Below are 14,422 nucleotides of genomic sequence, written 5' to 3'. Positions count from 1 at the left end.
ATATTTGGTGAGCCATGCCTCTTGAGCTCCACCCCTAAGAACAACAAAGCAGCCACTAATAAGACAAATATGCCACGGTGAGAGGTAACGAAGGCTGTATGACGTGAAATCAGGCCCAAGACACAAGCAAAAGCTGCAACTGCTCTCTGTAAATTAATAAAACAGAACTGAAATCTGAGAAGCTGCTTCAGAACATCGCTTAGATTTAACTGAAAAAAGGACTTACATAACCAAAGTTGTGTGCTCCTCGAGGAACTCCAGCAAGCAGTTCTTTAAAAAGGAAAAACAAGAAAGAAGACGGAAAGAACAATCAGCATTTGACAAGTCAATTTAATAATCTCCCTCATTACTGAACTAAATGGGAGGAGGTGTTGGAAAAGCACAGCCAGCTCCACAAGTATGAACTCAAACTGATCCGTCCATTTACAGAACCATCCTAATTTACCCTTAGGATCACAGTGGGCTGGGATGTATTCAAGCTGTATCATTGTCAAGTTGCAAATAAAATGAAGGAAGATACATGCCACATATTAAACAGCACTTCATTTAATATGTGGCTGATGGCACCCCCCCCCCCCCCCCCCCCCCCCATTCATCCATTTTCTGGGCCCACTTGGTGTATTTTAGGATAATGGGATGCACAGCCTATGACAGCAGAGTCAAGCAAAGGTAACCAGTCCTGGATGGGATGTGGTGCCACACATATCATAAATATTTATGTTGCTTATCTTTCATTAGGATATTACTGTTTTTGATAATTAAATATTTTCTTAATCTGTTAATAGATCATCATGGCAAAGATGCAAATGTTACCAAATGATACTTAAGATTATTCAAACATATATAATTTTTAAAAAATTTTAAATTTACTTTAAGGGACACAGAGTCAGAGTGTAATCCAGCCAGACTGGGAGTAAGACAGAACACACAGAGGTTGACATGACAGAACTTGAACCCAGGACTTTAGCACTCTCAGGCTCCAGCATTACCTACTATACTACCTTGACACCCCCCCCCCCCCCCCCCCCCCAAAGAAAATAAAGGAGAAGGGGAAGAGGTTGAGAGCATGTGCCGATTACAGCACATTGAAAATAAAAGCATAATAATATATAGTTATACAGATATGCTACACAGTGGTCCGGATTAAGAAAATAATTGCAAACATGCATTTTCTCAAACAGCTTAATGGAATGAGAATTGTTACAAAAGTGTGGGGTTAGGAATAAATAAAATGATTTGTAAATTGAGCTGAGGGCAGGCGGCATACTCTATGGGACTTAAGCTCTCAAGTGTTATTTCAAGTCAGTACAAAATCACAAGAAAGCTGAAGGTTCTAAAGTTGCTACTCGGAAGGTATGAGTTCCATTCCGGTGCGATCCGAGTATCTTACAGGCTAATGATATCTACTCTAATCTCATCTAATCTTGAGTTTGTAAGATGTGAGAAGTCATAGGAGTCAATTCTGTGTTTCCTTTCCCATTAACCAACCAGAAAGTGAATCTGCGTTTCTCCTTTAGCAAGCATGTGAAACATTTGTGGATGCACAGGATGGTGGACAGATCAGTCCAATTGTGGCAAGAGAATTTTCCATTATCTTCTTATATAATACGCTACCGTGGCTGTTTGTTTGTCTGTCCAGGATTTTAAAATCACCTGTAGCTCACAAACTGTTTGAGCTATTGACTTGCAATTTGGTACACATATACTACGTGACGTCTACTATCCGCTTTTGGGGTGATGATTGACCTCCAAGGTTATTCCTCTTTTTATTTTATTTTATTGTAGAATCAACCAGCAGGGCGGCCATGTGGCGCATGTGTACGGGCGCCGTTCTCATTCCCTACCACCAATAGGGTGGAGAAAAGAAGAGCTGCTCAGGAAGCAGCAAGCACATCAACCTCTGAGCAAACGAATGCTAAACATACAGAGAAAGAGGATGAAAACTATTTTTCATCCTCAAGTCAAGTGTATTTACTGTGCATTAGCATGCAGTGCACTGTTACTGGAATGATATAGTGCAGTATTTTGAGATTCGTAAGCCTGTCAACTTGAATGGTGTATGCTTGCTTTTGATGAGTTGTAAACAGAAATGAAACATTAAATGTAAGAGCACATCTAGTCTCATGAAATGTGGGAAACTGCATAGTGCCAGCCTGCCCTAAAGAAATGTATAATAAATGAATGTTTTTGCTTTTAATCTTTAACGTGTGCATTCCCATCTTTTCGTAAACTTTATTTGTTTTTACCTTGTTCCGAGTCTCCTGTAAACTCTCCAACGGCTACTGAGTAACCTGTCAAGTACAGAGATAGTGAGCAATACTTTATTAGGGAAAGCTTACTTTAACCTGGAAAAGGATCAAAAATGAATCGTTGTTAATGCAAACATAATCATGGGAATGACGTTAAAAAAAAATATATATATATATATATATATATATATATATATATATATATATATATATATATATATATATCCAATAGCAGAATATGAAAATTCTGATGACAACACTGATCCATCCATTAATCCATTTTCCCTACCCACTTATCCAGGGCAGGGTCGCTGGGCAGCAGGAGTGTGCCCCAGCAGTTATTTGGCACAAGGCAAGAACAACACCTGGATAGGGCGCCAGTTCATCACAGGGTGAACAAACACACACACACACACACACACACACACACACACACACACACTCACAGTAGGCCCAGTGTAGCAATGCCAATCCACCTCTCCTGCATGCCTTTGAGCTGTGGGAAGAAACCAGAGCACCGGGAGGAAAACAACAGTGATCAAACATTTAATTATATAACATGCAGATGCTAACATTACTTTCATTTAATGTCAAAATACTGGAACAAGTATGCACTTTATTCTGTTAATTGTCCATTTCCAGTACACCTTTCGCTATGAAACCCTATCACCAAATAACTTCAGGACACACATTTGGAATGTGAGAGGAATTCTGAATTCCCACAGAAACCTCACACATTCACTCACATACGGAGAGATCATGAAATACTCTAACAGCGGCTGCACCTGAAATTGAAGTCAGTCCAGTGCTAATCTTGCTGCCCCACTTGATTCATTTAGTTAACCAGAACAAACCTTGGCCTTACAAAAAAAGTTTAGTGAAAACTGACCTATAAAAATGACAATACAACTGATCATAACTATTTTGTCAGAAACACACAGACTGACACTAGCACAGTGACTGCCAAGTGCTTCACAAATAAAGAGCTTTAGTACTCTTCTTTACATGCTGTATATACTTTATACATTTGAAACTGTGACAAGTTAGATGACATATTCAGGGCCTGGCCAGTTTCTGGAATGAATGAATCAGTAGAAAAGAAGTGCCGGGGAGGCCACAGGTGGTCTGCACGGTCTTTGTGCTTTTTGGCATTGGCTCATATGAAGCACGTGTGTGACACAATCCTTGGTCTCCATATTTGTTAGGTATAACAGCAGTAGGGAATGTCCATTGAAAAGCAAGTAGCCCGATTCCAGGAATACACGGACTGAGCTATGAAGAAAGACTGAAAAAGGTTTGAATGTTTTTTCAGTTTGAGCAAACTGAGGCTTAGAGGATACAGGACAGAATTATTTAATATTATGACAGGAATTAGTACACTGGAATCCAGCTGCTACTTATTAAAATGAGGTCTTCAACATGAAAAGGGGACACAGATGGAAGCTGATTACGTGTAAATTTCACACAAATGTTAGGAAGCTTTCCACAAAGAAAACCACAAATTCATGACGAGGAATCAATTACCAAGAAGTGTTCTGGATAGTAGCACTTTCTGGGGACTTTCAAGACATGACACTTTGCAAAAGTTAGATGACTATGGATTGACCAGCAATGCCAATTGAATGGTCTGATGTTGTCAAAATTGTTGTGTTCTGAAGTAAAATTAGTGGATACTGGTTTTGATACACAGGATCAAGGGAACCAAACTGTAAGTGCACTGCCATCTTGTTAGAACTTCCAGGTTTTTTTTAGATCAGTAGTGGTTTTTATTTGTCACCTGTTAAAATTCTGGAAGTGGTGAGGAATCGGCAGAGTGTATACTTTACACCTCCCAGGCAGCCAGAGCCAAATTAACCTCTAGGACCATCTCTGGAATTACTTCTTGGACCGGATATGTCCTGGAATGTCCTTGGGCAGGTGCCACACTTTAGTCAGTAGCTCAACCCTTTTGTTAGAAGGATAGGTACCCCTTAAGCAATTTTATGCCAGCTTTAACTGGCCCTATTGATGCACCCAATGACTTCTCTCTAAAGCTGGTAGCCCTCCAACTGCACTCTCTGTAACCACTCTGCCCTGACTGAATCCACCTATATAGGCTTATCGTGGTGCTTGCCATTCACTATTGTGGGCTTCTCATTTTAATGGAACCTTTCCCTGTCAGTGATCCTTCTGCCTCTGTGCCAGTTGGATGACCCCTGACATTGCAAATTTCACAGATCTTTGTACAGGTAGCCATGACACAACAGAGACAGTGTGTAGTTCACTTTGAAAATACATTTCTGCCTTTCAACCTGAATGCGCTGGTCCTGAATTAAAAAGAAGTGACAATGACCAGGAGAAAAAGGTTGACTTAAACTTAAACGTTTTCCTATATGCCTTAAACCTCCACTCCTCCCTACCAGAGCAGCCATTAATCAGAGGATCATCAGGGACTGACAAAATGCTGTGCACCGATCCTGTTCCACTGTATCTGTATCTACAAGTGTGTTAAAGTCATCAAATGTCCAAAGGATTATTGTCTCTCCCTATAAAAGACAAATCGTCCAATGAACATTTAGGTGTCTTTTACAATATTCTTTTCAATGGAGGCGTTCTGATTGCAAATAAAAAGCTGTTTCGCTAATGAGTTTCTGTCATGTTATAAAATTGAAATGTAACTTCCACAAGTTGCTGTCATGATAAAAATATAACATCCAGAACAAATATCAGTGGGAAAGCCATTTATACCATCTGCTAGATGTTTAAACCAAAAAAAAAAATATATAGTCTTTTCAAATAGTTAATCATTTACAGTAGCTGTGCCTGGAAAACTTGTGCGTATAAACGTCAGACTGGTTCGGGGTGACCAACTTACCGAGGTAGCTGTCGTCATAGCTGTCTGGCGCAGCTCCACTCTGCTTTTCGCCTTTAACTTTTCTTATAAGCTCTCTGACTGAATAGCCGTTGAGAATTTCAGCCACACCAGTGGTGATGATCTGTCCTAAGGTCAAAGAATAGAGTCTCAGTGGAAAGGCCATACATGGTGCCATTTAATATAACAGAAGAGGGTCTCATTACATGTCACAGTATTAGCCAAATTTTGTGCTGCTGTTTTACAAATTTTTGACTTCTTTTTTCAAGTATCATTTCCTGCTCTGTCTTACAAGCAACACAATTTGCATCATGTGGATAAACTATCTAATGTTCAATTAATAAGTCAAAGTCACACTCCATGCATGGAGCCCGCTCTGACCATTAGAGATGCTGTCACCCACATAGCAGTCTGTCCAGCCACTGTCTGAACACACTTCTTTAAGACAGGAATTGAGACCGTTGGAGCCTCTCCCAGCAGTTCTGGGCCCACCCTGACTGTGATATCACTCCATCACACTCAAGGACCCTGGGTTGATGTAGACATGCATGCTCTTTGAGATGTGGCAGGAAACCAAAACACACAGACACAGGGAAACTGTGCAAACTCCACACAGACAGGAGAAGGAATCCAAGTCCTCAGAGACCAAAAAACTAGCATTTAAACATCCACCCATTATCTCGACATTTTTTTTCCATTTCAGCATCATATAACCCTGGCTGTGAGGCAGCAACCAACCCTGAGCAGGACCCTATATCATCACAGGGCACTGCCATACTTGGGTACAAATAAACAAGGATAAACTATCCAGCCAGAGCCATACATACAGAAACACACTAACAAGGATTACTACAGTCGCTATTACCTACGAATTAGCTTTACTTCATTTATGCAGATGTACCAACCTAGTTAACATTTCTACTAAAGGAAGGACTTTGTTGTGAATCAATGGCTGCGAGAATAAACTTCTGCTCCCTGATGAGGAAAAAGATTTGTACTGAAGGTGTAAGAATGAAATGCTGCTACTTTAAAAGAACTTGAGCTTAGAATATCAGTTAAACTAAACTGATACTACGTTATTAGTAGGACTAAACTGTCTGTATAATGTAAATGTTACAAGTAAAGCCAGAAATTGGGTAAACCTAGCATTACCTGGGTAAAGTTTGCATTATCCAAAGAGATTACCCGGGTACGGTTAGAAACTCATTTGTTATTTCAGCTTTACCCAGGTCTGGTGGATAATGCGAGTTTTACCCAGGTAATGCTAGGTTTATTCAGTTTTCAGGCTTCACCCGTTATATATCTCTACATATATAAAATCCAACATTCATCTGTCTGTCTATATGTCTGTCCGCTTATCATGAGAGAACTACTTAACGGATTTAGATCGGGTTTTATTCTATAATTTGCTTGGAACATTCCGGTCGATTTTGCGACTTCTCTTATCGCATCTCAAGTATCATAGTTCGCTTGCAGTACCGAATCTGAGAGAGATGTAGCAGGCCGAGGGAAGGGAGTGGGGGTCTCCTCACTCACGTGCCAGCCTTGGGGCGTATGTTACATTTGCTTAGCTAGTGAACGAGAGAACTACTTAACAGATTTACATCTGTTTTTTTTTCTATAATTTGCTTGAACATTCCGGTTGATTCTCTCATCGCACTAAGAATCACAGTTCACTTGCAGGAGCGATATATTCGTGCTAATCCGAGATAGATGCAGCGGGCCGAGGGGAGGGGGAAGCATGACGTCAAGAGTGGGGAGCTGGGCAGGGCCCTCCTCACTCATGCACCACCTTTCGTTCGAGTCGGTCTACCTCAGAGTTTTGGAGTGTACCTTACCTTCACTTGGCTAGCGATACCTCTTTATTTATTGATTTTTAAAGTTTGTCCTGTTTCACTGCAATGCGGGCGGAGCTGCGGGGGACGGCTAGTATAAGATATCTGGAAAACCAACTTTGTATTGTAGTATCACCAAAACTGAACTGTCTTGAAAATAAAATATAAGTAAACTGAAGTGACATTATGAGATCAAGAAAAATGGACTGGTCGCACAGTATCAGTAAAACTGAAATGGTTTTACATTAACAGTAAAATTAAAATGTTGATATAGAATCAGCAAAACTGACCAGCCATTCCGATATCACTAAACTGAACTGGCTATAAAATATCAGCAAAACTAAACTGACATTACAAGATCAACAACACTGGACTGGCAGTTCAATATCAGGGAAATTAAACGTATCTCTCTATACTGCTTATAAAACAGAACTGATAGCACATTTTCACTAAAGCCAGACTGATCTTATAATATATGAAAAATTTAATTCATGTTACAATATCCTAAGATTACTGAACAGAGTGGACAACCACAGTAAAACAGACCTGACATTACATTATCAGTAAAACTGAAACATCTGCAGAGTATCAGCAAAAACTAACTGACATTACAATGTCAAGACAACTGGATTGGCTGTACAATATCACTAAATTTAAACTGACAATAAATGTAAGCAAAACTGAACTGTTAGTCCAGTAAAAGTGATGTTATAATATCAGCAAACCTAAACTAAATTTACAGTGTCAGCAAAATGTAAGTGATGCTCAGCAAACTGAAATGTCTACATAATATCAGTAAACCTGAGCTGGCTGTACAGCACTACTAAAAATGTTAAAATTAAAGTGGCAGTAAAACACAAGTAAAGCTCAATGACAATACAATAAAAAGTGACATTACAATACATCTAAAGCTAAAATCACATAACATTCTCAGTACAGGTCCGCACCATTCTTAGTTTCTCCGTACCCTGCATTTAAACTTTGATCTTGTCCTTCTCTCACACAATTTAGCCGACCAAGCTGAAGGAGCATTCCTGACAAAGGAGTGACCTCACCGAGGAGACCTGTAACAACATCCTCACACACAACCCTGTTAGTGCTCTGGGGTGTCTGCACGTGAACGATTGGTAGACGATGTTAGTCTCACACTACGTGCAGTGCTAGGAGGGTAAGGACTGTTACCGCACAGTGGAGAAACAGAGGGGGTGCATAAACATCAAAACACTTTCATTAAAAGTGCAATAATGGCTTTTCAAAGGAGAATAAAAGTCATATTTCTTCATCACTTATTTCATTTAACTTTCATCTTTCACCTGTAACTTGTACAGTATGCCCCTTTAAAATGTTGCATTCACTTTTTTGATTCTAATATTATTTAATTATAGTATCTGGAACATGAAACTTTCTCCTTTTACAAGGTTTGTTTGCCTTATACGGTGTTTTTGCCAAGAAAGGAAGCGAGTTTACTGCACAAGTGAGTGGATTTTAAATCTGTTGGCATGTGTTCATTAAGTGCAGAGTTTGTTTTGTCAGGGTTATAAGGTTGAAAAATATTAAATAAATGTCAAGTTTGAAGCCTAGTGGTAATTTATAAAAAGAAGAAAGTTAAATACTTTAGGTATATCACTGAGCTTTACACTGTGAGCAATGTGTAATGCAGTATATTCTTAAAAAGGTGAGAAAGGGACATTTTTTACATTTAAAATAAGGAATTCAACATGTACAAAAACAAGACATTGATATTCACAATTAACAGAAGAAAAAATTAAATGACCTCTTATGGTTAGAAAATGATACAGGTCATTACTGTAAATCACTGGGATGGCTCTAATATACACAGGGACGCCCGTGAATATTTGTTTGTCCTTCCAAGTTCCTCAAATGCTAGCCTGCTGTTATTGCAGGGTCCATAGGGACCCAAAGAGCAAGACCCAGTCGGCTTTGTACGCCCTCTGTCAGACCCTCTTAGGTCAAAATTAACAAACTAAAGGCTCCTCTTTCCTCCTTGAACACAATTTAGCCCTCACGTCCCTGGCTCAGTTTCTAGATTCCTCTCTTATGTTGGTAATTTCCAGGAAAGGCCTGTCGACCCTTAATGCCTCTCATGGATGCTTTTACAAGTATTTTTTATTCAAAACTGTTACATGTGTGGATTCAGCTCTTTTATAGATTGTTTTGGAAGACAACTTTTGTATGATATATATTCAGGTTCAATGTACTGTTTTACTTCTAAAAAGCTATACCGAATGGGTATGCAGATTCAAGATGCCAAAATGAGGTTCATTTTCAGGGTTACTAGGTACGCCCTCCATCATAAATTTAAGGTGCAGGCAGCAGTTCCACTTGAAGTGAATGAAAACCTATTGAGAAGACCCCTGGGTGCTGGTTACACCGTACATAGATCCTGGGCGCACTTAAAGGTTAATGTATCTTAAATGGCTCGTAAGAACAGCTGAGCACTGCTGCCACTACTTGCAACCTGAAATAAAATGTTTTTAGCAGTTTTAGACACTATAATATCTTTTTTTATGCAACTTTATCTGTAGTGTTGCTACAAAAATCATTAACAAAAAAATTACAAAACTATATACAAAACTATATATTTAAAAAAATGAATTGGCAGACGTGATTAAACTTTGTAATTACGGTAGACTGTGGTTAACAGTGTTGCTTCTCAGATCTACCATTTTGGTTTGAATCTTGACTGTTGTCTTTGGGAACTTTACACATCCACCCATGTCGCCATGAGTATTCTCCCATTGGCTCAGTTTTCCTTCTTCATTTCAGGCACATGCGGTTTTTCATTTGAATGTCATGTTTTGAAGCACAGATCTTGACAACTTTTACAAAGTTATCAGGAGAAGATAATCAGAAAACTTAGACAACCAAGCACGCTTGATGGACTAAAGGGTCTCCTCTCATTTGTCAGACTTCTTATACATCAGATTGACTGGTGACTCTGAATTGGCCCCATGTGACTGTGTGCATAAATGGGCCCTGAGATGAACTGGTGCTCTCATCTGGGATGTTCCTGCCTTGCTCCTGATGCTACCTGAATAGGCTCAGACTGTGAGATACTGAAAAAATGCAGATTGACTTTTGCAAAGTACATGCCAGTTGTAAACTGAAGTCCTTATTACAGGAAAGGTTCCAACTACCACAGACTTAGCTACCCGGCCAAGACGCCGCTGGTGGGAAATGGGGGAAGGAGTTTCCCACGTGGAAAAAGAAACAAAAAAATAAAGTATATGTGCTGAACTTGTATCCTGTGTCTGTCTGTGTCAGGTTTGGGCGGCAGGATCGCCCTCTATAGGCCACACTGCCTACCATATATATTTCCAATGCTGGGGAGAGGCGTAAGGTGTAAGTATGTATGCTGTCTATGTAACGCGTTGGCATTGTTTTTACGAAGCCTATCAATTCATTATTGAATCTGCTTAATCTAACTCAGATTATTAAAATACAATACATTAAAAGCTGGTTGGGTCATTTTTCAAAAGAGCGTTGATTTGCTGATTATGATAGTGATGAATTAAAATATTAAGATGAATACACTTTGATAATGTGTCTGTTACATTTCTCACCAGATTCACATTTCCTGTGTATTAATTTGTGTCAACACTGTGGTACCCTCAAAGACAGTGTGTTGCTTTCCAAATAACAAGCCCTGGATTACTATGGAGCTAAAAGGTCTCATGTATGAGAAGAGGAGAGCAATCAAATCCAGTGACAAAGAGGCTCTGAAGGGTTCAGGTTCTAGCAAGGGATGTGGACGAAGGTAATGCCCTGATCCAATTTATTAATAGATTCACCCTTCCACTGCCACCTTCTTCCAATGATCCCAACCCGATTCCTACTACATCAACAACTTCTACCACTGGAATGACCAGCAATGAGTCCATATCTGACCAGCAGTATGGAGTGTCCATAACCGAAGAACAAGTGAGGAGACAACTGAGAGGAGCTAAACGTTGGAAAAGTCATGGGACCAAATTGAGTCAGTCCTTGTTTTCTTAAAGCCTGCACTGATCAACTTTGTGGTATCCTCTGTCACCTATTTAGTCTGTCCCTAAGGCTCCGGAAAGTGTCGCAGCTGTAGAAGACATCCTGCATTGTTCCTGCTCCAAACAAGAAAGGCACCTCTTCACGTAATGACTCCAGACAGGTGGCACTTGCGTCTCACATCATGAACATCTCTGAGAGACTGGTCCCAGACTATATGAGTCCTCTTGTGGTAGACCACCTGAACCCACTGAAGTTTGCTTAATAGATTAAAATTGGAGTGAAAGATGCATTTATCTATCTGCCTCACAAGACTTATTTCCACCTGGACAAAGCTGGCAGCACTGTGAGGATTATGTTTTTGGATTTCTCCAGTGCCTTCAGTACACTCCAACCATCCCTATAGAGGGGTAAACTCAGACATATGCAGGTGGATGAGCCTACGGTGTCCTGCACAATCAACTATCTGTCAGGCAGACTGCAGTTTATGAGACTCGAAGACTGTGTTTCTGATAAAGATGTGAGCAACACTGGAGTACCACAAGGAACAGTCCTGTCTCCTCTTTTGTTCACTCTGCATACCTCGGACTATAAATATAACAGCAGGTCATGTCACTTGTAGAAATTCTCAGATGATTCTGCACTTATAGGGTGTATCGATAAGGGGGGACGAGGCTGAGTGTGGGAGTCAGGTGGAGAAGTTTGCTTCTTAGTGCAAAGAGAATTATCTGTAATTTAACATCAGCAAAACCAAAGAACTCATTGTTGCCTTTCACCTCTATGTCCAGTCATTATTCAGGGGGTAGATGTAGATATAGTGCACTCCTACAAGTACTTGGGGGTCCAAATCAATGACAGGGCAGAGCAGGTTCTTTCTCCTTAGGAGACTACATTCCTTTAATGTGGGAAGTGACATCCTTCTACAACTCTGTGAGGGCCAGTGCAATGTTCTACGCTGTCGGTGTGCTGAGATAGTAACATCATTTCAAGAGAGGCTCACCGAATCAACGAGCTGATTAAAAAGGCAGGCTTAGTTATGGGATGCAATCTGAACCTTCTGGAGGTGATAATGAATTAAAATAGAAACTAAATTGCGTTATGAACAATGCTGCACATCCTCTCTCTGACGCATTAACACTGACAACTTTTAGCCAACAAATCATTCAGCAGAAGCGTGCCAAGAAATGCTACAGGGGCTCCTTTATACCAACAGCAATACGCCAGAATAATGGGACTGCCAAAACTGAAAATTTTCTTTATTTTTGTGTTCTCCTGTTTAATTATTCTGCTGAAATGTTTTCAGAGGGGTTTGTTGTTTGCCATAATCTATACTAATAAAAGGCAAAGCCCTCACTGACTGACTGACTGACTGACTGACTGACTGACTGACTGACTGACTGACTGACTCACTCACTCACTCACTAATTCTCCAACTTCCCGTGTAGGTAGAAGGCTGAAATTTGGCAGGCTCATTCCTTACAGCTTACTTACAAAAGTTAGGCAGGTTTCATTTCGAAATTCTACGCGTAATGGTCATAACTGGAACCTGTTTTTAGTCCATATACTCTAATGGAGGAGGCGGGGTCACGTATTGCGTCATCACGCCTCCTACGTAATCACGTGAACTGAAAACAAGGAAGAGATTTACAGCACGAGTCAAACGCGGGAATGAAGGTAAATGACGTTAATTGTTGAGTGTCTTTTAATACTGTGTAAGCATACATATTAACACGTGCAATTAAACGTGTGCATTTACGGGGTGATTTCTCAGACTTAAAAGCTCGCCTTTTATTAAAAAGGTAAATGCAAACTGTTTTCATTCTGAAGGGCACAAACCACGTTAGATTTCAGCCGTTAAACGCGCAAAAATGTCGGTACACCAGATAAATAAGCGCAACATATTACCAGTTGTATTGTATGCTTACAATACATATAGAAATGTGTTAATCGTTAACTAATAGTATGGGATGGTGTTTTTCGACACGTGCCTTGATTTAAACGATTCCATGTCTTGGTGGGTTTGCATAGCTTATTGTCAATATCTTTACACCTGTTTTTAAGACTTATTGACTGAAACGGGCTTTCACGAGAAAAGGCTTTGCTACAGGATACACCCTCCACAAGTTAAGGAAGTAAAAATAAAGGTATATATTTCTGTTTTATTTAAACCTTTTAAGTTCGTATGCATAGCCCCATTTAGCTGTTTTAGTTTTTTTTTCTTTCTTCAGTAATATTTAATCTCCTTAAAGAAAAACAACATATGCATTTTACTTTGTTTGTATCTCTTTAGTAATATTTTAGTGTAAAAGGATAACCAGTATTTAAACCTTTTATGTTACTTTATAAAGTTATTTTACACAATGTTGAAAAATTAATAAGAAAGCTACATATTTTGGCAGCTGCTGCTTTAATTTTCAATGAAATGAAAAAAGCTCTCCAAGAGAAAACCTCAATGAAGAAGAAACAGTTTGCACTATCTAAAAAGGAGAAACCCTCATTTATAAAGGTTTGCTGCAGATGACTTAACTGAAAATAAATGAATAGTTCCTATGTGTATAATACATATTTATCTATTTGACTTATGCCTTTTATTCCAGCAACTTGCAACATCTGAGGTACAACTTGTTACATTACTTTTGTTTTTTGCAGCACAGGCAGGTGAAGTGACTTCCTCAGGGTCACACAGTGGTGTCAGTACCAGGATTTGAACTGACAAGCTCCGGGTTTGCTGAAATATTACTGAAGAAAGAAAAAAAACGAAAACGGGCAAATGCATACAAATGTCCATCCATCCATTATCCAACCCGCTATATCCTAAATACAGGAGCCAATCCCTGCCAACACAGGGCACAAGGCAGGAAACAAACCCCAGGCAAGGTGCCAGCCCACCGCAGGGCGCACACACCCACACACACCCACACACCACGGACAATTTAGAATCGCAAATGCACCTAACCTGCATGTCTTTGGACTGTGGGAGGAAACCGGAGTACCCGGAGGAAACCAGACAGACACGGGGAGAACATTCAAACTCCACGCAGGGAAGCGAACCTGGGTCTCCTAACTGGCACCTTTCACTGCGCCACCATACCGCCCGCATACAAACTTAAAAGGTTTAAATAGAACAGAAATATATACCTTTATTTTTACTTCCTTAACTTGTGGAGGGTGTATCCTGTAGCAAAGCCCTAACTTTTTTCATGAAAGCCCCTTTCAGTCAATAAGCCTTAAAAACAGGTGTAAAGCTAAACTTGCAGCACCGCTATTCAATTACACTTAGCTAACGCCTCTCCTAAGGGGAAATACTGTGGGATCTGGGCATCCGTCAAGGCACCAATCACAGGCCCGATTAGAAAGCGGGAAGCTGTGATTTGTCGTCTCCCTCCCATGTAACAATCACAGCCCGTGTTACAACGCACTATGTATGTATGTGTATATATGTGTATGTGTGTGTGTATGTATGTGTGTATATGTATGTGTATATA

General features: G+C 39.9%; 1 protein-coding gene across 1 annotated transcript in view; it reads right to left on the bottom strand.

Annotated features, from left to right (window-relative positions):
- Positions 1–14,422, bottom strand: part of itga8 (integrin, alpha 8) — a 250,776-nt gene that overhangs the window by 189,262 nt on the left and 47,092 nt on the right. The window contains exons 7-9 of the mRNA XM_028817120.2: positions 5,104–5,229; positions 2,247–2,291; positions 227–270 (exon numbers count right to left, since the gene is read on the bottom strand). Of these exons, the coding sequence (XP_028672953.2) occupies positions 227–270; positions 2,247–2,291; positions 5,104–5,229 (215 nt within the window). The remainder of the gene's footprint in view (positions 1–226; positions 271–2,246; positions 2,292–5,103; positions 5,230–14,422) is intronic.

Source organism: Erpetoichthys calabaricus, chromosome 13 (genome assembly GCF_900747795.2).
Source record: "Erpetoichthys calabaricus chromosome 13, fErpCal1.3, whole genome shotgun sequence".
Classification (NCBI taxonomy): Eukaryota; Metazoa; Chordata; class Cladistia; order Polypteriformes; family Polypteridae; genus Erpetoichthys; species Erpetoichthys calabaricus.
The sequence above is the reverse complement of the archived record's forward strand: the minus strand, read 5'-3'. Positions and strand labels throughout refer to the sequence as shown.